Source organism: Cornus florida, unplaced genomic scaffold (assembly GCF_030987335.1).
Source record: "Cornus florida cultivar Cherokee Brave unplaced genomic scaffold, ASM3098733v1 CherokeeBrave_3.0.0_Hap2_Chr02, whole genome shotgun sequence".
Taxonomy (NCBI): Eukaryota; Viridiplantae; Streptophyta; class Magnoliopsida; order Cornales; family Cornaceae; genus Cornus; species Cornus florida.
Genome location: NW_026775572.1, coordinates 12691487 through 12713393, shown reverse-complemented (window position 1 = coordinate 12713393; position 21907 = coordinate 12691487). Strand labels below are relative to the sequence as shown.

Sequence of the window (21907 nt, the reverse complement as noted above, 5' to 3'; positions counted from 1 at the left end):
AGACTTTAAAATAAGTATATAATCAAATACTGACGTAAATGTACATTTTATATAAAGTTGATGACGTGCCTACACACTTTATATAAAGTGTGGAATGGGAAACAATGTGTGCAGTTGCTCTAAGGGACACCGTCGTCTTTTCGGCAACCCATTTGAAGAGCAGAGTATTTCCCTCCTGTCCTCGCCCTTTTCGTGCTGTCTCTGAAAAACTAAAATCAGTCAGTCTAGGGTTCTTACTCTTCAACCAGCTTACGTCTCCGACTACCAATTAAAGAAGGTTTTCAACTGCAACCATACAGGTTCGATCTTTAACTTGGTTCATATCTACACATTGAACAAATAGTCTTTTTCTTCTCTCTATTTGATCGGAAAATATCATCAGCTGTGGTTAAGATTCCGTTCCAATTTATTGCCAATCTTAATAGTTCATCAACGCAACATTGAATGATAAAGAATCAAGTTTCTCTGCCAATCAATCTATATACTGAACCATACGTATTATTATTTTTAGGGTTAGTAGGGCCATAATTTGCTTTCCTTCCCAACAAAATATGTACTATATATAGGAGGAGGAAGACGTTTTGGTGTCTATCGAATTACTTATCATTGTAATTATCAGATAAATAGAAAAGAGTATTTCCATTTTGGTTTTTACATGACTATCATTATATTGTTTTTTTGTTTTTTTTTTTTGGCTATCTGGACTTATTTTTGGTAAAATTAAGGTAGATTCACGTAGATTGACTTCATTCAGTTTCAGGAAAGGAGCCTTTTTGCATTATTTTTTGAAATGTAAAGCAACCCTTACCCATCTGTTCACCCCATGCTACAAAACTGCAGTTATTTTTTCTTCTTTTTTCCCTGTACATATTTATCTGCTATTTGTGTTTGTGCTGGTCAGTTACTATATTTGAAGAGATTCTCATTCACTGTCGTCTGTACGACATGTGTGACATTACATGGGTGCAATTTTTTTTTTAGCCACTCTCATTCCACTTTTCTCATATCAGTTGATAATGCTCTTCAATTTTATGATTTGAAAATCTTGAAGAATTTATTTGTTAATGCTTGTTCCTTGTCAAAATTACATGCTGGAGAAGCTCAATAGCATGAACCTTAGGAGGTGACAGCAAAAAACACACTTTTATCCATACTGTGCTAAATTTAGATTGTGATGCAATGTTATTGAGCTGCAAGAATTCGACATTCGACTTCTTATTTCGCCAATTTGCTCTCCTTCCCAACCAAATATGTACTATATATAGGAGGAGGAAGACGTGTTGGTGTCTATCGAATTACTTATCGTTATAATTATCAGATAAATGGAAAAGAGTATTTCTATCTGGACTTATTCTTGGTAAAATTAAGGTAGATTCACGTAGATCGACTTCATTCCATTTCAGGAAAGGAGCCTTTTTGCATTATTTTTTGAAATGTAAAGCAACCCTTACCCATCTGTTCACCCCATGCTACAAAACTGCAGTTATTTTTTCTTTTTTTTCCCCTGTACATATGTATCTGCTGTTTGTGTTTGTGCTGGTCAGTTACTATTTTTTTTTTTTTAGCCACTCTCATTCCACTTCTCTCATATCAGTTGATCTATTATGTTGTCAATGCTCCTGTTTTCAATTTTATGATTTGAAAATCTTGAAGAATTTATTTGTTAATGCTTGTTCCTTGTCACAATTACAAGCTGGAGAAGCTCAATAGGATGAACCTTAGGAGGTGACAACAAAAAACACACTTTTATCCATACTGTGCTAAATTTAGATTGTGATGCAATGTATTTAGACTAAGCATTTTTTTTTTTTTTTTAAGCAGTAATTCTATTTATCAAATTTAAGGATTTCGAAATTATTCAGTCTTTTGGTTCGTTGTACAGTTTCATTACGAAAAGCATGGAGCAAAGGAAATGTGAGGAAAGGGAACAAAATGTCTTTGATTGCAAGAGTCAAAATATTATACCTGGGGTCGAGAAGTCAAGTACTTTGTCTCCTGGATCTGTGCCAAGACCTGGAATTGTTGGAACCCAGCATTTGGAAACTGGAATTGCATCTCTTACACCAGAGAAGACAAATAAGCCTTCACATATTAAGCAAAGAGAAGAAGTTGCCGAACTTCCAGAGAAGTGGGTCCTTCTGTTGACGCATTTGTCTTTACAAAGTAATTTATATTCAATAATAATACATATCTTCCTATATATATCTCCAGATACAGGACAATAGCTGAGCTTTTTGATCGTATGACTTGTTCGTTGAGGCTGCTCAGTCTACGCAAAAAGTCGCCTACCTTTGGAAATATTTCTACTCAGGTGGAACTTCTGACAGGAAGGTAGTTAGAATTGCAGATTTTTTATTGTAATTTTATGCTCTCTGTCATCTTGTTGATATGTAACATAATTTGTTCTTGTTTTTGGTTCTGCAATTATGTAAAAGATCATATGAGGAAGAAGGGAAAAAAAAAAAAAATAGAGATTAAAGAGATAAAGGGAAAAAAAAGTTGGGGGTGATTTGTTATTTATTTTTTTATTTATCAAATATTAAATTGAAGCAAAATTTCCCCCTTACATGATAAAATTTCATTTTTGCTTTATTTTTCATATAAATGATTATTAGAATGCTTTTATTTTATTTTATTTTATTTTTATTTTTTTTTATGAAGAAAGATATTGTGATCCCCACTGAATTCATGCATGTTAATGTGTTGAAACATAGATGTCTTAGTCTAAGTTCAGAAAAAATGTTGCGGCAGTCTTGATAAATGACCAACAGTTAGTCTAAGAAACTCCATAAGAATTCCTATTCACTCACCTGCAAAAACACTACAGTTGCAGTTGTAAACTGCATTGTGCCAGCATATTCCATGGTATCTCTTTTATCATTTCCATGATTACTTTACTCCCTTTTAACTGAATCTTGGGCTGCATTTTTTTTTTTTCTTTGCAGAAATTTCTCTTACAAGCATCTCGCGCAGATAAAATATATACTTCCTGAAGCTGTAGAGACTGCTAAGATCCTCATATATGATGAGAAAACTCTCTGCATGAAGCCCGACATAAAAATTACCTTGCTATTTGATGTAGTTGACGGTCATCATGAATTCTCTACTTTTATGGCTCTGCACCGAGTGTTTGCTTCTAGGCTATTGATTTTCTCTAGAACACATCCTGAGGTAATTCTCTGTCTATTATTTTGTAAAGCTGTTTTTGAAAACACTAAGAGATCATCTCGACACAACTATGATAGAATTGCACAAAAAGCTGTGGTTCAAGAATATTCAATCATATGGTTAGAGAAAATATTCTTATTACTCTCTGAAAGGATGGAATCACTTTTTACTACTAGCAAAAATAAGAAAATAGCATTAGTACAGTTGATGGCCCAGTTCATGTATGGGAGGGTTCTTGCCATGTATTATCTCAACAAATTACTTTATATGATCTATATAATCAGTGGTGGTTGATGCAGAATATGAAAATAAGTTATTGTGTAGATGGATGACCATTAGGATACTGCATGGATCTATCTGCAAAGATGAATTGATTATTGAACAATAGGATGGGGTTACACTAAGTTTTACTCTCTCTCTCTCTCTCTCTCTATATATATATATATATATATATATATATATATATATATATAAGCATGTTTATATATAAGCATGTTAAAGGGGTATGACGGATCAGATGGTCAACTCTCTCAGATGGCCCATCTTAGTTCAGACACAGCTATATGTACCCGTGCTCATGAATTGGTTTAGCTTAGCTAATATACTTTGATCTTGTTGATGGACTAATCAAATAGATTGATTAGAATATAACTTTTTTTTTTTCGGTACCAGGGCTGTGAAATCCCGGAGGCCATATTGCCAGAACTTTTTAACCAAAGAAGTGATGCCATCTCGAAAGTTGAATTGCCTGTGGATTCATCAACGGAATCTCAATCAATTTCCACTGAAACCGGGCTGTTGTTAAGCTCATCCCATCTAAATCCGTCCTTCAGTAGACACTTCTCTCTGAAGGCTGTTGCTGTAGAAACAGATAAGAGCCAGCTTGTAGCATCTCCTGTCCCTCTTTCATCTGTCACATATGACTGGTTGACTAATCAAGATATGGGAAGTGGGAAACAGAAAAAGTCACCTGATTTATCTTTATCTTCCAAATCCACCCTCATATTGAACCCTCTCCAACTGACTTATACTCAATGCTGTGTTAGTTCCACTGCAAGTGAAAGCACTCCAATGAAGCTTGCCTCAGAAGATGATAGTTTAGTGGTGGAAACACCAGCACAACTAACACCAAAGAGATCAATGCCCAGTTGTGATGACAAGGTCAAGACCACTGCAGTTCAGAAAGGGACAGCGTGCCATATGTCTGCCAAGAGGTCTTTACATTTTTCACTTCCTGAAGGTGAAGAAAGTGCTTCGAACCTCACCACTGATGAGATAGAGCAGTGCAAAATACGCAATACTATCCCTCAAACAGTGAAAACAAAGGGGACCTTTGTGGAAGAGAATATTACCTGTTCTGCTACCCTTCTCCAAAAGGTACAAGTTTAAACCAATCATGTTATCATAGCCTGAAGCTAACTAACATTTCTTGCAATTGGTCAGATCCTTCCTGAAAGGTTTTGTGCTATTCCACACCGGTCTTATAATTTTAGGATGGCGTTGATATCATTATTCTTGACTTGGGGCTCAGTTTGAACTATCAATGATAATAAATAGTTCCGGCTTTGAAGTACTGCATACTCATTATAAGTTTCTGCTGAACAAGTTGTAGAATTTATTGCAAGAGAACTCCAACACAGGTGAGGAGTCCCAAGCCTATAAAACTATAGTGAGCTTTGACCTGAAGAAATTGCCATACAAAGTTAAAGATGGATAATTGTTCCCCGCCATTCTACTACCTATTATCCACTATTCTAATAACCAGTGTTGCAGAAACCTAACCTTATAAATTTCCATGCATTTCCTTTCAAAAACTTCTGGAATTTTTTTTCTTCAAGAAGCTTCACATAGGTGGAAAAGAGTGCTTCCAATGCTGCTGTCAGGCCTCAGTCTACTAACATAGAAAACACACAGTAGGAGGCAAAAATCAAGAAACCCTAAAACAGAAGTATTCATGAGACCGGATCATAGAAACCAAAATTGCATTAAATGATGTGTAAGTTCAGTGAACATCGAACATAGTGGAACTTTATACAGTGATGTTGGACAAAATTACCGAGCCTTTAACTCAAGTAGTATCTCCTCCTCTTTCCAAGAAGGTTGAGGTTTCAAGTTGTCATGAGGGCAATGGGGTGTGGATGAATAATTTGCCAACCCAAAAAAAAAAAAAAGGAAAAAGAAAAAGATATTTAGACAAAATTACACCTATTTATTTCAACGTTCTGCTAAGGGGGCATTACTTAGTTTTATGTTAAAAGTTTGGGCTAATGACCACATCTTACTATACTATTAGTTTTTACTTAAGAATGGCAATTTTGGGTTCGATCCATGGATTTTACACTTTTAAAGTTCCAAGTTTATGATCTTAATAAATGATCCGTTAACTTTTATGAACATGTAGAGAAAACTAGGAACCTGATGACACTGCTTTAAACAATACTGATTATCTCTTTTTTCTTTGTTTTATTACATTTCTAATAAGATCAGTTTTTTTCATTTGGTTCATGAAATCTCCTCAACAAAAGTTGCTTTTTTTTTTTGGCCTAATTATGTGCATGTTCTTGCTGGCATGTCATTTGCATTTTGTCCCTCAACCTCTTCTAATCGCTTACTTAAGCTTTTTGTATTTTACTACTTTGTGTTTCTACCAGTAACTGTAGAATTCACTGTGATAGGTAGAGGAGGAGAGCAATGGTTGCACTTTTAAGGATCACAAGATGAATCAAACTGGTTCGATGTCACACCAGCAAATGTCTGCTTGCTTGTCTGACCTTGTTGCTTTAATTCATAATATATTTCAGTCTGTCAACTGCTCTTCAATCACAAGAGAGGAGCTTATGCACAAGATTATTATGAAGAACTGTGATATTGTTGAAAGCAGTATGTAGAATGGTCTAATCATTTTAGATTATATAATAATATATTTTATATGCCGGGGAGTTTTAAATAACTTGTCTTGTGGATATAGGAGAGGTTGAGGAACAAATAGAGCTCCTTGAGAAGCTGGTTCCAGATTGGATTTGCAAGAAGTTGGCACCTAGTGGAGATGTTCTGTACAAGTAAGTTTATCATTTTTCCTTTTAGTGATGAAATGCTGACACTTTTTCTCTCAAATATTGGTCAAACATGTTTATGCTGACACTTTTCTGATAGTACGCTTTGTGCAAACCTCTTCTCTCAATTATTGGTCAAATATGTTTGTGGAAGAACCGAAGAACTATATTACATTATCATTGGCGTAATAAAACAAAGAAAGGAGGGACAGTTATATGGTTCATGTCTATTTATACATATAATATAATATAAAATGAACTCTAGGAAATCTATTGGGGCAGCAAGTATTCTTTGTTGGAATTATATATTGGGGGATATATAGCTTGTGCATCATAAGTTGGGACCTGGGGAGGGGGTATGAAATATGCAAAGCCTGGGTGGTATTCACTGGATTGCCCAACTCAACTCATGAAAGGCTTATACTAATGAATGGGGGCCACCTACACGTCTTGAACCTTTTACATCTTGCCTTTACTAGGATGAATACTTATTTATTTTATTTTTTTTGACTCATAGCAATTGTTTCTGCTCTAATTTTATTGACTTACTATTTTTTGCTGTTCCTTTTTTCTTTTAGTGCCTTGAACCTGAAACATTTCTGTGCTGTACATGATTAAATCATTTTTACAACTGTCTTTGACTCTCTTTCTCTGATTGATGTCAACAAATCAATCTGCGCAACTTTATCTGATCCTGTCCTCTTATTGCTACCTTTAATTTCTTAGGAATGTTCATTTTCATTAAGTTAATCTTGTGTTATTTTTTGCATGAATGACCCTTTACATCATCCTTATTTCATCCACACTAATTTATGTACACAAACATTTTTCTGGAGTGCCCAACTTTTCTGATGTGATGTAATAAGAACATAATTTCATGCTTTTATTGTATGACATCATCTGCTCTATATGTTAGGCCATTGAAAATTAATATTATAGGTTTCTTCTTATTTCCCAAAAATGAAATAACAAAAGAAAACAATGATATTACCACTCATGCTGTACAACGTAGACTCGTAGTATAAGTTTCTTCTAAACGTAGGGAGATTTTATTTTCAAAAAAATTGCTTGAATCTTTTCAAGCCGAACGTTTTATAAATCAGAAGCCATTGAAACGAGATGAATAAAAAATCCTCGGATCCTGTGACCTTAGTAATTACGAGTCAGATTGAATAGCTTCTCAAATAACTGGTTCATTTGTATTTCTGAACTATGTACATTTTTCGAAAAATTATTTTTGCTCCTATACTCGAGTTCCTTACCATCTCTCAACATTCTCTGGCTGAAAACAGTATCAAGAAAGTGTCTGATTTGAACTCGATTCGTGAAAGGCTCATTAGCATGTGATGAAATTGCTCAAGGTAATGCTTTCCTGTTGTTTTGGTATGGATGCTTTGTATTCTTTGTGACTGATATTAGCTTTCTATCTAACTTGCCATGTATTCTGGTGCGTGCAGTGGGGTTAAACTTTTGGCAGGAAGATTTGGTCGTTGAGTTTGCCTTGTATGTGATGCATGATGTATTATTCCAGTACTCTCTGTATTTAAGTCTATTTTCTCAGCAGTTTCCTCCCTTAACCTTATGATGGCTGTTAGAGACTACCTCTCCTGGATTGACCATCGACTGACCAATCATTTCTACATTGAATTCACTTGTACTGAGTTTGAATGGTCACATTCACTTATGACTTTATTTATCTTCTTGAAGGAAGGCATTTTTTTAATTAAAGTAGCTTTCTAGAAAATATGTGTAAAATGTTGGATTTTGTCATTTCAAGAAAACCTCAAATTGAAGAGCATGAAGAAATATGGTTCAAATCTTATTATTATTATTATTATTTATGTGTGTCTCAGATGGCCAACTCCATTAATACTCCATTAATATGAGATTGAGAGAATGATGGTGGTCTCACATGACATTACTCTATTATTATGTATTAGTTACCTGTTCTCATTATTCGGTCCTCAAGTTTTGTACTTTAAAAATAATTATTCTCGACACAAACACACGGATCATGATTAGTATTAGACATCTTATTATACTTCATACTTCGTTGTGCATTGAAAGATGTTTTGGGGAAGGAAAGTTATTCATTTATTGCAACGAATTGTCATATCTATATTTTTTAATTAGTCCCCAAATAAGAAAGTGGGATCCGCATAAATAGCCAATAATTTTTTTTTGATTAAGAATGTAATGCCTATTCAAAAAAAAAAAAAAAAAAACGAATGTAATGCCCGTTGCTTTAAAATAAAGGTGTTGCATTCTGGTGGGTGAGTGGTACACAGGTTTAAGTGGTGTGTATCGCCTTTTCAAAACAAATGAGTGTTCCATTCTCAAAATAACAAGTGTGCACATTTTTGAAGAATAACAGAACACGTTAAGACACCTTGTATTAAAATTACATGTTATATGTGTTAGTATTTAATTGGTCTGCAATACTATGCTATTTTTCTTCTTAAAATCGAAAGGTTTTAAGGTCCCAATATCATAAAAAATTATCCGTAGTGAATTAATATTTTTTATTATTAAAAAATAATGAGTGTTTATTGTCTAATAATGTAGAGTTTTACACCTAGCATTAATTAAAACATCAATAACGTTACATAACCCAAATTAGTGCATGTGAATGCTCTTAACAATGGATCGAATTTTAATCCAAATTTTGATTTTTTTTTTTTTTTTTCACTTCTCCTCCCCCCTATTTTGTCTCTCCTTATTGTTTTTATTTTAACAAAAAAAATCCAAAAACAGATCCAAGCAGAGGTAAATTTGGAAAATTGATTTTTCGTTCTGTGAGTTGCAAACCAAACAAGACCTCAGTTTTCTGAATTTATATTTGCTTAGATCTGTTTTTGGAAAAGAGTGAGATATTTAGGACCTGCTTAGTTTGTAAGTATAGAAACAGTTAAAATTGAAACTTGTACAAAAATTCTGTCAGTTTTCTGAAAATTATTTTCTAAAAATTTGACTAAAATAATGTGAGAATTATAAAAGATTGTTCTCTAATAATAATTTTTTGGTTGAGAACTATTTTCTGTTTTTTTTTTCTTGCTCGAACTCATCTCTCTTTTTTCCTTATCATTGTAATAATTTTATTAATAAAAAATTACATCTTTTTCGGATCGGATTATATTGAATGGTAACAAATAACTCTTATCGGATCGGATAAGACTGATTCAATTCGAATTAAGAGTATTTTACTTAAGAAGTCAATACTAACCCGACCTATTTAATAATTGTGTCAAGAACCTTCAATACTAACCCGACATGTCAAGAACCTTCAATACTAACCCGACATGTTTATTAAACGTGTTAATTTGTTTAATTTGTTTAATGACATATTTACCAAAAACGAACATTATATTATTTATAAAAAAATATACATTAATTAAAGAACTAATGTATATATTTGTTAGGACTTATGTTAAAATGACCTAATTATCTATAATAATTGAGTCTAAACAGGTAATAAATTACATGAGTAATATTAATATGACTATAAAACTCTTATTTAAACGAGTTACACGTATTGAGCCCCTCAACTTTAACATGGCAGTATTAATTAAACGACAAACACAATTAAAGTAAACCCATAACCGTTTAAAATAGGAAAAATTACATATAAATGAAGTTAAAGTTTCATATTTACTTAGAGGCTGAGTCAAAGTTCCATATTTCTCTAAAATGGATTGCTGAGGTGGCACATGGTTTTTTACTGTTTAAAAATTGTGGTGCCTAAAATACCCTTCCGCGAAGGTACTACTTTTTTTCAAAGGTACTACTTTTTTGAACTGAAGGTATTACTTTTTGGCGTCCAGGTACCATGTTTTTTAAACACCCGCGAAGGTACTACTTTTTCTCCGAAGATACTACTTTTTTGAACGGGAGGTACTACTTTTTTGTTAGGGAAGGGCATTTTAGGCACCACAATTTTTTAAACAGTAAAAAATCATGTGCCACCTCAGCAATCCATTTTAGATAAATATGAAACTTTGACTCAGTCTCTAAGTAAATATGAAACTTTGACTCCATTTATATGTAATTTTCCCTTTAAAATAAACACAAACTCGTTTATTTCTCTCTTTTCGAGCCGCGCTGGCTGTTGGTGAATTTTGCCACCCTCGTAGAGTATGGAAACCTCCGAAAGACCCAAGCACTGGACTTTTTTCTGCATGCCGCAGTGGGGTTATAGCTAACTCAGCCCAATTGTGTGTTGCGAGGGTGTTCATTGTATAGAGATGAACCAGAAACTTTTCCTATTGCTACGATACAAATGGGGAAACGTTGAGAAGGTCAAGCAAATCCAGGCACATGCCATAACAACGGGACTCTGCAATCACCAACACTTCGCCTGTAAATTAATCAACACCTACTCAAAAATGGACAAACCACTTGAAGCTCAAAGTGTATTCAATCAGATTCAAAACCCAGACGTTGTGTCATGGACATGTCTCATCTCTCTCTACATTCGCATTGAACGTCCCAGCAAGGCCTTCTCTCTCTTCTCCGATTTGATCCTCACCGGCCTCAGGCCTGATGAGTTTTCGATTGTCGCAGGTCTCTCGGCTTGTGCGCGTGGGAGGGACCTGATTAGTGGGAAGGTAGTTCATGGGATGGTTTTCAGATATGGATGTGGGTCTGACACGATTGTGGGTAATGCTTTGATTGATATGTACAGTCGAAATGGACGGATTGAATTGGCTCAGTTGGTGTTCCGGGACATGGTGGAGAAAGATGTATCTTCATGGACCAGTATGCTTAATGGGTTCGTCATGTGCAGTGATTTTGAATCTGCTCGTTGCGTGTTTGATGAAATGCCGAAGAGGAATTCGATCTCTTGGACTGCGATGATCTCTGGCTATGTCTGTGCTAAGACCCCAATTCGGGCATTAGAGCTCTTTCGGGATATGAGAGCAGAAGATGAAGACCATCCTACAACAATTACTATTGTGTCTGTTGTCTCGGCTTGCGCTGATATTGGAGCTCTTGATCTTGGCAGATCAATCCACGGTTATATCAACAAAGTCAATCTAATTACGGATGTTACAGTTGACAATGCTCTAATAGATATGTACTCAAAGAGTGGAGCTCTTGCATTTGCTATGGTGATATTTGGTGATATGCCAAAAAGGAATGTTTTTTCATGGACCACCATGATATCTGGATTGGCGCTTCATGGTAAAGGAAGCCGTGCACTGGAGCTTTTTTCCAACATGTTGGAGTCATGTGTGACCCCAAATGAGGTCACTTTTGTTTCTGTGCTATCGGCTTGTAGTCATGCAGGATTGGTCATCGAGGGGCAGATGTTGTTTAACAGAATGATCCAGTGCTATGGTTTGAAACCCAAGATTGAGCATTATGGGTGTATGGTAGATCTTCTTGGTCGAGTGGGACTTTTAGATGAAGCAGTAGAGTTTATTGAAAAAATGCCCATTAAGCCAGATGCTGTGATCTGGAGATCGCTTCTAAGTGCTTGCATAGGGCGTGGGAGTTTGAAAGTAGCTGAATTGGCAGGAAAGAAGGTACTTGAATTGGAACCCGGTGATGATGGGGTGCGTATTCTGCTATGGAATATATATTGTTCCACAAGTAGGTGGGATGACGCCTTGAAGACAAGGAAGATGATGAGAGAACAAAAGATCAAGAAAAAACCTGGGTGTAGTTGGGTTGAGGTGAATGGTGTTGTTCATGAATTCCTTGCCGAAGATGCAACATTTCATGCCATTGCAGATGTACACATTCTTTTAGAAGCAATTGCTAAGCAATCAAAACTGGATTTTGATCTGACTAGTTTAGAATAAATATTTAAAGGTAAATTTATGCAAATTTAATGGAGACTATGTTATCAAATTAGTATGATTATTTTCATTATTTGTTTAAATAAGAAAAATAGATCAAGTGTAATTGAATAAAAAGAGCATTATGGTCATTTAATGAAATATAGTATAAGTATTGGGGTATTTTGCAACAATATGTGATAGTTTTAGAGATATTATGCATAATATATAGTTCAGGGGAGTTATCTGCAAATTCAAATATAGTTCAGGTGTTTTTTTGCACTTTACCCAATATATATATAAAAAAGGTGTATTTGGTGAAAATATATATAAAAAAACTTCCATGTTTGCCTACCTGCATTATGCCTTCTTAAGTTCTGAAACAGTGTGTTTTGGGTGTATTATCATCACGGTTCTGCATCTTGCAGAAAGATGTGTAATTGAAGAAGCATGGCCAAAAGCCAAAAGGTGGTATAAATTAAGCAAGTTGTCTAGCCAAAAATACAGAGCAGTTAACCAAATTCCAGGGGCTCATTTCAAAATATTGTTTAAACATATCATGGTAGTATTAGAGACTACAAAAACAACTTGTCTAGCAAAAAAAAAACAGAGCACTCAACCAAATTCCAAAGGCTCACTTCAAAATATCGTTTAAACATCATTCTTTTATTAGAACTACAAAAACAACTTGTCTAGCCAGTAGCCTCTCCTCTTCTTCCGCTCTCTGATCAATGTCCATCACCTAAAGCCTGTAGAAAATGTTGCAAAAAAAATTGGTGACATTATTACTTAAGAGATTGGTGAATACCCCATTTAGGCAGTGGCAAAAATATTACTCCGTATGGTCTAGGATGGGACGCACATAGTCAGAGACATACAATATAATGTAAGCATTATATCCAGTTTCCTAACCATGAAAGAGGACTTCACTTCTACATATTATAGAAATATAAAAACTTCACCTCTAAACACAAATGGGAATTATAGGGGCACTTTTTCACACCCAAAAAAACAAATGAATTCAAACCATCTAGACACTTGACATGAGTAATATTCTTATCAAAATCATAAAATATAATAAAATAAATCCTCTTTAATAGTCCTAATACCTTTCAACTCCTGGCTCCCTCCTTGTCTCTAAATAATCGATCTCTAAGGACTCAATATATTTGGACTGCTCATCAATCCATGATTCCCCATCATTTGAATTGGGTAAAATGATTCACCCTCCAAGAAACTTGTCAGAGCATTAGGCTTACCAACGATTGAAAGAAGACATATTCTACGTTTTTAACCCAAATCTGATTAGCCAAATACACCTTCTTCTTCTTTTTTTTTAATAGCTAACTAGAAAATATCACAGTAACTATTACAATAACAATGGCAGCAGTAACAACAGGACAATGACAACAAAAGCTAGCTATCTATATATATTCTGCTTGTTCAGGAAAGAAATGACCACCATGTGTTCTATTTGCTACTTCATTTATAAATGAAAATGGTATTTCATTTTTGCAGAATCGAAACATAAATGGGAGCACATTTTTGCAAAATCAGACTCACAAACAGCACCAGAAAACTTAAAAAAAAAAAAAAAAAACAAAACAAAAATGAGTTTCAATCCCAACCACTTTTGACATGAGTAATTTGCATATAAAAATAACATCCTTCCACACAGTCCTACCGACTACCAATAAGTTCACTTGGCCGACCTTATACACTCTAAAATTATCCAGTCATATAAATCATAAGAAATGGTAATCAATTTCTTTGAATCGGGTAAAAATAAACACCCCACCAAGAAGAGAATTAGGTTTACTAACAATTTTAAATAAATCATCCAACATTCAGACCTCTAATCCCATATCTGTGGCAGGGGTTCATACAATATATCAAAAACAAATTAAAGATAATCCCCAACATCGTGTAGAATGCTCATCAATTCAATTCAAAGATGTAAGATATATAAGACATTATACCTGTCAAACGCTAGGAGGATCAGTACTGACAACCACAGTTCCACTTTGTTTCAATCTTCAAACCTCCATAAACGTGACCTTGGTTCCTTGCTTCTCATCGATCAGTTCGTCCTTAGTGAAACAGTCAGTGACAACCACCACCGTAAGTCCCATAGCTGTTGTACTGCAGCCGTAAGCTCCGGCTTCCATAGCCACCTTCTTAATCGATTTCCAACCCGGGATTACAGAAACCTTCATCGGACCATCATACGATATAGCTTTACCAAACCCTACAGGATCACTTGCCAAGATTGAAGACACACAAGATGAAATTGCAACTTCTTCACCAAGCATTTTGTAGTCCAAATACTCCGACAAATTCTCAGTAATTTCCGTCCCATAGACGTCAAATTCCAAATAGAGAATCACAAAGAACAGATGATTTTTCGATGGGTATTTTAACGACTTATATACTAACAGATTACCTCCAACAATAACAAATCCACCCAAAATGACTGCAGCAACATTATAACTGTAATTTAAAACTTTGGACTCCGAATCGATTATCAGAGGCACTAGGTCACTCCTTAGTAGTGGGGTGCCGAATAACTCATTAATAGCCACACCGGCGGCAGCGGCCATGGCTGTTGTCAACCCCGGATCGGCTCTTATTAGCACACCTTTTTCTATTGTAATAGATAAACCAATGGACTTGATGTTAAGTAACTGCACCACAGCCAACGCCGCAAAGGCGGCTGAGTAGCTCAAAGGCTCTTTGAGCTTGTACAGGTCTTTAACTCCCATACTAACCATATTGGTGACGAAAACCGCTGCTAAAGATAATGCAACCGATCAACTCAAATCCGCTGCCAAAGTTGCCAAGGGTGGGAAGGGCAGTGCATGTCATAAACTTATAGAAAGGTGTCGGCTCAGTTTGGCTTTTAGAAGCCAAACAGACGACGCAAGGTGGAGCGAAGGTCTTCATGGAAAGAAATTTGGGTGGAGAAGAAGGAAAGCTTACTTTAAAGTTCGGAATAAAAAGGTGGCGTTTCAATGGCGCCAGAAATTTTTTAATTTTGGACAAGTCAGTGGAAGGTACTATAATAGTAGAGACATTAGCGTAAAGAGAAATCGTTGTTACAGACCGTAGTTGCAGAGAGATCGAGATTGCAGTGAGAGGAAGTGGAATGAAAAGACGTGGTCTGCTAATGTGTTTTAAAGAGGGATCAATGCGCACCCAATAACTGTTCGTACGGTTGAAGGTCGCATGCTCTGCAAAACACCCACTGAAATAAGACATTTCAGTGGGCTCTGCACAGTACGTGCTGTAATAATTCAATTTAAAGATGTAAGATATATAAGACATTATACTTGTCAAACGCTAGGAGGATCAGTATTGACAACCACAGTTCCATTTTGTTTCAATCTTCGAACCTCCATAAACGTGACCGTGGTTCCTTGCTTCTCACACTCTTTCGACATCTTCTCACCAATTAGTTCACCCTTAGGGAAACAGTCGGTGACAACTACCACCGTAAGTCCCATAGCTGCTGTACTGCAGCCATAAGCTCCCGCTTCCATCGCCACCTTTTTAATCAATTTCTAACCCGGGATTACAGAAACCTTCATTAGACCTTCATACGATATAGCTTTACCAAACCCCACAAGATCACTGGCCAAGATTGAAGACACACAAGATGAAATTGTAACTTTTTCACCAAGTATTTTGTAGTCCGAATACTCCGACAAACTCTAAGTAATTTTCGTCCCATAGACGTCAAATTCCAAACAGAGAATCACAAAGTACAGATGATTTTTCGGTAGGTATTTAAAAAGCTTATATACCAACGGATTACCTCCAACAATAACATATCCACCCAAAATGGCTGCTGCAACGTTATAACTGTAATTTGAAACTTTGGTCTCCGAATTGATTATCAAAGGCACTAGGTCACTCCTTGGTAGTGGGGCGCCGAACAACTTATTAACAGCCACATCGGCGGCAGCGGCCATGGCTGTTGTTAACCCCAGATCGGCTCTTGTTGGCACACCTTTTTCTATTGTAATAGATAGACCAATGGACTTGACGTTAAGTAACTACATCACTGCCAATGCCGCAAAGGCGGTTGAGTAGCTCAAAGGCTCTTTAAGCTTGTGCATGTCTTTCACTCCTATACTAACTATATTGGTGATGAAAACCTTTCTGCCTTTTGACAACTGGATTCACAGTCACCGTAACCATGTCGCCGCTGCCAGAGATGTTCTGATCAACTCAAATCCGCTACCAAAGTTGGCAAGGGTGGGAGGGACAGTACACGTCATAGACTTATAGAGAGGTGCCGGCTCAGTTTGGCATTTAGAAGCCAAACAGACGAAGCTAGGTGGAGCGAAGGTCTTCATGGAAGAAAATTTAGGTAGAGAAGAAGGAAGGCTTACTTTCAAGTTCAGAATAAAGAGGTGGCCGTTTGAATGCCGCTCGAGATTTTTTGACTTTGGATAATTCGGTGGAAGGTACTGTCATGGTAGAGACATCAGCATAAAGAGAAATCGCCATTACAGACCGGAGTTGCAGAGAGATCGGGATTACAGTGAAAGGAAGTGGAATAAAGAGACGTGATTTGCTAATGTGTCTCAAGGAGGGATCGATGCACACCCAATAACTGTTCGTACGGTTTAAGGTTGCAGGCTCTGCAAAGCACTCGTTGTAATAAAACATTACAGTGGGCTTTGCAAAGCACCCGCTGTAATAATTTAATACAAAGATGTAACATATATAAGACATTATACCTGTCAAATGCTAGGGAGATCAATATTGACAACCACAGTTCTACTTTGTTTCAATTTTCGAACCTCTATAAACGTGACCTTGGTTCTTTACTTTTTACACCCTTTCGACATCTTCTCACCTATCAGTTCGTCTTTAGCGAAACAGTTGGTGATAGCCACTACCGTAAGTCCCATAGTTGCTGTACTCCAGCCGTAAGCTCCCGCTTCCATCGTCACCTTCTTAATCGATTTACAACCCGGGATTACAGAAACCTTCATCGGACCATCATACGATATAGCTTTACCAAACCCCACAGGATCACTCGCCAAGATTGAAGACACACAAGATGAAATTGTAACTTCTTCACCAAGCATTTTGTAGTCCAAATACTCCAATAAACTCTTAGTAATTTCCATCCTAAAGACGTCAAATTCCAAACAGAAAATCACAATGTAGAGATGAATTTTCGTTGGGTATTTTAACAGCTTATATACCAATGAATTACCTTCAACAATAACAAATCCACACAATATGGTTGCTGCAACGTTATAATTGTAATTTGAAACTCTGGTCTGCGAATCGATTATTTGAGGCACTAGTTCACTCTTTGGTAGTGGGGAGCCGAACAACTCATTAATAGCCACATTAACGGCAGTGGCCATGGCTGCTGTCGACCCTAGATTGGCTCCTACCGGCACACATTTTTCTATTATAATAGACAGACCAATGGATTTGACGTTAAGTAACTGTATTATAGCTAACGTCGCAAAAGCGGTTGAGTAGCTCAAAGGCTTTTTGAGCTTGTACAGGTCTTTTACTCCCATACTAATTATATTGGTGACGAAAACTTTTTTGCCATTGACAACTAGATTCACAGTCACCGTAACTATATCGTTGTTGCCAGAGAAGGTGCAGTCAATCAACTTAAATCTGCTGTAAAAGTTGGCAAGGGTAGGAGGGGCAGTGCACGTTATAGACTTATAAAGATGTGCCGGCTCAGTTTGGCTTTTAGAAGCCAAACAGACGAAGCTAGGTGGATCGAAGGTCTTCATGGAAGGAAATTTGGGTAGAGAAGAAAGAAAACTTACTTTAAAGTTTGGAATAAAGAGGTGGCGTTTGAATGGCACAGGAGAATTTTCAATTTTGGATAGGTCGGTGGAAGGTATTGTCACAGTAGAGACATTAACGTAAAGAAAAATTGCCATTACAAACCGGATTTGCACAGAGATCAAGATTGCAGTGAGATGAAGTAGCATGAAGAGACATGGTCTGCTAATGTGTCTTAAGGAGGGATTGATGCGCACCCAATAATTGTTCGTACAGTTGAAGGTCGTAGGCTCTACAAAACACCCGTTGTAATAAGACGTTACAGCAGGCTTTGCAAAGCACCCGCTGTAATAATTCAATTCAAAGATGTAAGATATATGAGACATTATACCTATCAAACGCTAGGAGGATCATCATTGATAACCACAGTTCCATTTTGTTTCAATGTTCGAACCTCCTTAAATGTGACCTTGGTTCCTTGCTTCTCACACTCTTTCGACATCTTCATACCGATCAGTTCACCCTTAGCAAAACAGTCGGTGACAGCCACCATCATAAGTCCCATAGCTGCTGTACTGCAGCCGTAAGCTTCTGCTTTTATCGCCACCTTCTTAATCGATTTCCAACCCGGGATTACAAAAACCTTCACCGGACTATCATACAATATAGTTTTACCAAACCCCACATGATCGTTTGCTAAGATTGAAGACACACAAAATGAAATTACAACTTCTTCAGTCCGAATACTCCGACAAACTCTTAGTAATTTATGTCCCATAAATGTCAAATTCCAAACAGAGAATTACAAAGTACAAATGATTTTTTGGTGGGTATTTTAACGGATTATATACCAACGGATTACCTCCAACAATAACAAATCCACCCGAAATACTTGCTGCAACATTATAACTGTAATTTGAAACTTTGGTCTCCGAACCGATTATCAGAGGCACTAACTCACTCCTTGGTAGTGGGGCGCTGAATAACTCATTAACAGCCACACTGGAAACACGACCATGGTTGCTGTTGACCCCAGATCGGCTCCTATCAACACACATTTTTCTATTTTAATAGATAGACCAATGGACGCAAAGGCGGTTAAGTAGTTTAAAGGCTCTTTGAGCATGTGCAGGTCTTTTACTTCTATACTAACAATATTGGTGACGAAAACCTTTCCGCCTTTGACAACTGGAACAATATTGGTGACGAAAACCTTTCCGCTTTTGATAATTGCTGTCACCGTAACCATGTCGCTGCTGCCAGAAAAGATGCAGCCAATCAACTCAAATCCACTGCCAAAGTTGGCAAGGGAGGGAGAGGCAATACACGTCACCAACTTATACAGAGGTGCTGGCTCAGTTTGACTTGTAGAAGCCAAGCGGACGAAGCTAGGTGGAGTGGAAGGAAATTTGGGTGGAGAAGAAGAAAAACTTACTTTAAAGTTCAGAATAAAGAGGTGGCGTTTGAATGGCGCAGGAGAATTTTTGATTTTGGACAGGTCGGTGGAAGGTACTGTCATGGTATAGACATTAACATAAAGAGAAATCGCCATTACAGACCGGAGTTGTACAAAGATCGAGATTGCAGCGAGAGGAAGTAGAATGAAGAGACGTGGTCTGCTAATGTGTCTTAAGGAGGGATCGATGCGCACCCAATAGCTGTTCGTACAGTTGAAGGTAAAGCACCCGTTGTAATAGGACATTACAGCGGGCTCTGCAAAGAACCCGCTGTAATAATTCAATTGAAATATGTAAGATATATAAGACATTATACCTGTCAAATGCTAGGGGGATCAATATTGAAAACCACAGTTCCACTTTGTTTCAATTTTTGAACCTCCATAAACGTGAACTTGGTTCCTTGCTTCTTACACTCTTTCAATATCTTCTCACCAATTAGTTCGCCCTTAGTGAAACAGTCGGTGGTAGCCACCACCGTAAGTCCCATAACTGCTGTACTGCAGTCGTAATCTCTCGCTTCTATCGTCACCTTTTTAATCGATTTCCAACCCGAGATTACAGAAACATTCATCGGACCATCATAAGATATACTTTTACCAAACCCCACAGGATCACTCGCCAAGATTGAAGACACACAAGATGAAATTGTAACTTCTTCCCCAAGTATTTTGTAGTCCGAATACTCCAATAAACTATCATTAATTTCCATCCCATAGACGTCAAATTCCAAACAGAGAATCACAAAGTATAGATGATTTTTTGGTGGGTATTTTAATGGTTAATATACCAACGAATTACCTCCAACAATAACAAATCCACCCAAAATGTCTGCTGCAACGTTATAACTGTAATTTGAAACTTTGGTCTCCAAATTGATTATCATAGGCACTAGGTCACTCCTTGGTAGTGGGGCGCCGAACAACTCATTAACAGTCACACCGGCGATAGCGGCCATGGTTATTGTTGACCCCAGATCGGCTCTTGTCGGCACACATTTTTCTATTATAATAGACAGATAAATGGACTTGACGTTAAATAACTGCAACACAGCTAACGTCGCAAAGGCAGCTGAGTAGCTCAAAGGCTTTTTGAGCTTGTGTAGGTCTTTCATTCCTATACTAACCATATTGGTGACGAAAACCTTTCCACCTTTGACAACTGGATTCACTGTTACCGTAACCATGTCGCCGGTGCCAGAGATAGCGCAGCCGATCAACTCAAATCCGCTTCCAAAGTTGGCAAGGGTGGAAGGGGCAGTGCATGTCACAGACTTATAGAGAGGTGTCGGCTCAGTTTGGCTTTTAAAAGCCAAACAGACGAACTAAGTGGAGGGAAGGTCTTCATAGAAGGAAATTTGGGTGGAGAAGAAGGAAAGCTTATTTTAAAGTTTAGAATAAAGAGGTGGCGCTTGAATGGTGCTGGGGAATTTTTTATTTTAGACATGTTAGTGGAAGGTACTGTCATGGTAGAGACATTAGCGTAAACTTAAATCGCCATTATAGACCGGAGTTGTAAAGAGATCGAGATTGCAGCGAGATGAAGTGGAATGAAGAGACGTGGTCTGCTAATGTGTCTTAAGGAGGGATTACGCACCCAATAACTGTACTTACGGTTGAAGGTCACGGGTTCTTCAAAGCACCCGTTGTAATAAGACATTACAGCAGGCTCTATAAAGCACCTGCTGTAATTATTTAATTCAAATATATAAGATATTATATCTGTCAAATGCTAAGAGGATCAGTATTGACAATGACAGTTATACTTTGTTTCAATCTTCGAACCTCCATAAACGTGACCCTGGTTCTATGCTTCTCAAATTATTTCAACATCTTCTCACCGATCAGTTCGCCCTTAGCGAAACAACAGGTGACTCCCACCGGCGTAAGTCCCATAACTGCTGTATTGCAGCCGTAAACTTTCGCTTCTATCGCCACCTTCTTAATCGATTTCCAACCCGGGATTATAGAAACCTTCATCGGACCATCATACGATGTAATCTTATCAAACCACACACGATCACTCGTTAAGATTGAAGACACACAAGATGAAATTATAACTTCTTCACTAAGCATTTTGTAGTCCAAATACTTCGACAAACTCTCAATAATTAAATCCCAAAGACGTCAAATTCCAAACAGAGAATCATAAAGTACAGATGATTTTTCAGTGGGTATTTTAACGGCTTATATACCAACGGATTACCTCCAACAATAACTAATCCACCCAAAATGGTTGCTGCAACGTTATAACTGTAATTTGAAACTTTGGTCAGCGAATCGATTATCAGAGGCACTAGCTCACTCCTTGGTAGTGGGGCGCGGGACAACTCATTAACAACCATACCGGCAGCAGTGACCATGGCTACTGTCGACCCTAGATCTGCTTTTGTTGCCACACCTTTTTCTATTGTAATAGACAGACCAATGGACTTGACATTAAGTAATTGCATCACAGCCAACGCCGTAAAGGCGGTTGAGTAGGTCAAAGGCTCTTTGAGCTTGTGTAGGTCTTTCACTCCCACACTAACCATATTGGTGATGAAATCCTTTTCGACTTTGACAACTGGATTCACAGTCACCGTAACCATGTCGTTGCTGCCAGAGATAGTGCAACCGATCAACTCAAATCCACTGCCAAAGTTGGCAAGGGTGGGAGGGGCAGTGCACGTCACAGA

General features: G+C 37.2%; 5 protein-coding genes across 5 annotated transcripts; 2 read left to right on the top strand and 3 right to left on the bottom strand.

Moving 5' to 3' along the window:
• Nucleotides 1–129: 129 nt before the first annotated feature.
• Nucleotides 130–7949, top strand: LOC132293678 (CDT1-like protein a, chloroplastic). Its single transcript, XM_059791243.1, has 9 exons — nucleotides 130–299; nucleotides 1883–2128; nucleotides 2212–2331; nucleotides 2946–3171; nucleotides 3841–4545; nucleotides 5844–6048; nucleotides 6137–6227; nucleotides 7514–7582; nucleotides 7679–7949. The coding sequence occupies exons 2-8, from the start codon at nucleotides 1899–1901 to the stop codon at nucleotides 7566–7568; spliced, it is 1632 nt and encodes a 543-aa protein (XP_059647226.1). The 5' UTR covers nucleotides 130–299; nucleotides 1883–1898; the 3' UTR covers nucleotides 7569–7582; nucleotides 7679–7949.
• Nucleotides 7950–10307: 2358 nt separating this feature from the next.
• Nucleotides 10308–12251, top strand: LOC132293677 (pentatricopeptide repeat-containing protein At2g29760, chloroplastic-like). The gene has a single exon (XM_059791242.1). It carries the CDS (start codon nucleotides 10463–10465, stop codon nucleotides 12023–12025), a length of 1563 nt encoding a protein of 520 aa, XP_059647225.1. The 5' UTR covers nucleotides 10308–10462; the 3' UTR covers nucleotides 12026–12251.
• A 1786-nt stretch (nucleotides 12252–14037) lies between these two features.
• On the bottom strand, nucleotides 14038–14772 carry LOC132295658 (homoserine kinase-like). The gene has a single exon (XM_059793961.1). It carries the CDS (start codon nucleotides 14770–14772, stop codon nucleotides 14038–14040), a length of 735 nt encoding a protein of 244 aa, XP_059649944.1.
• A 2061-nt stretch (nucleotides 14773–16833) lies between these two features.
• On the bottom strand, nucleotides 16834–17931 carry LOC132295657 (homoserine kinase-like). The gene has a single exon (XM_059793959.1). The coding sequence runs from the start codon at nucleotides 17929–17931 to the stop codon at nucleotides 16834–16836; it is 1098 nt and encodes a 365-aa protein (XP_059649942.1).
• Nucleotides 17932–18167: 236 nt separating this feature from the next.
• LOC132295656 (homoserine kinase-like) lies at nucleotides 18168–19325 on the bottom strand. Its single transcript, XM_059793958.1, has 3 exons — nucleotides 18862–19325; nucleotides 18636–18817; nucleotides 18168–18469 (listed from the first exon to the last, which is right to left on the bottom strand). Exons 1-3 carry the CDS (start codon nucleotides 19323–19325, stop codon nucleotides 18168–18170), a joined length of 948 nt encoding a protein of 315 aa, XP_059649941.1.
• Between the last annotated feature and the right edge of the window lie 2582 nt (nucleotides 19326–21907).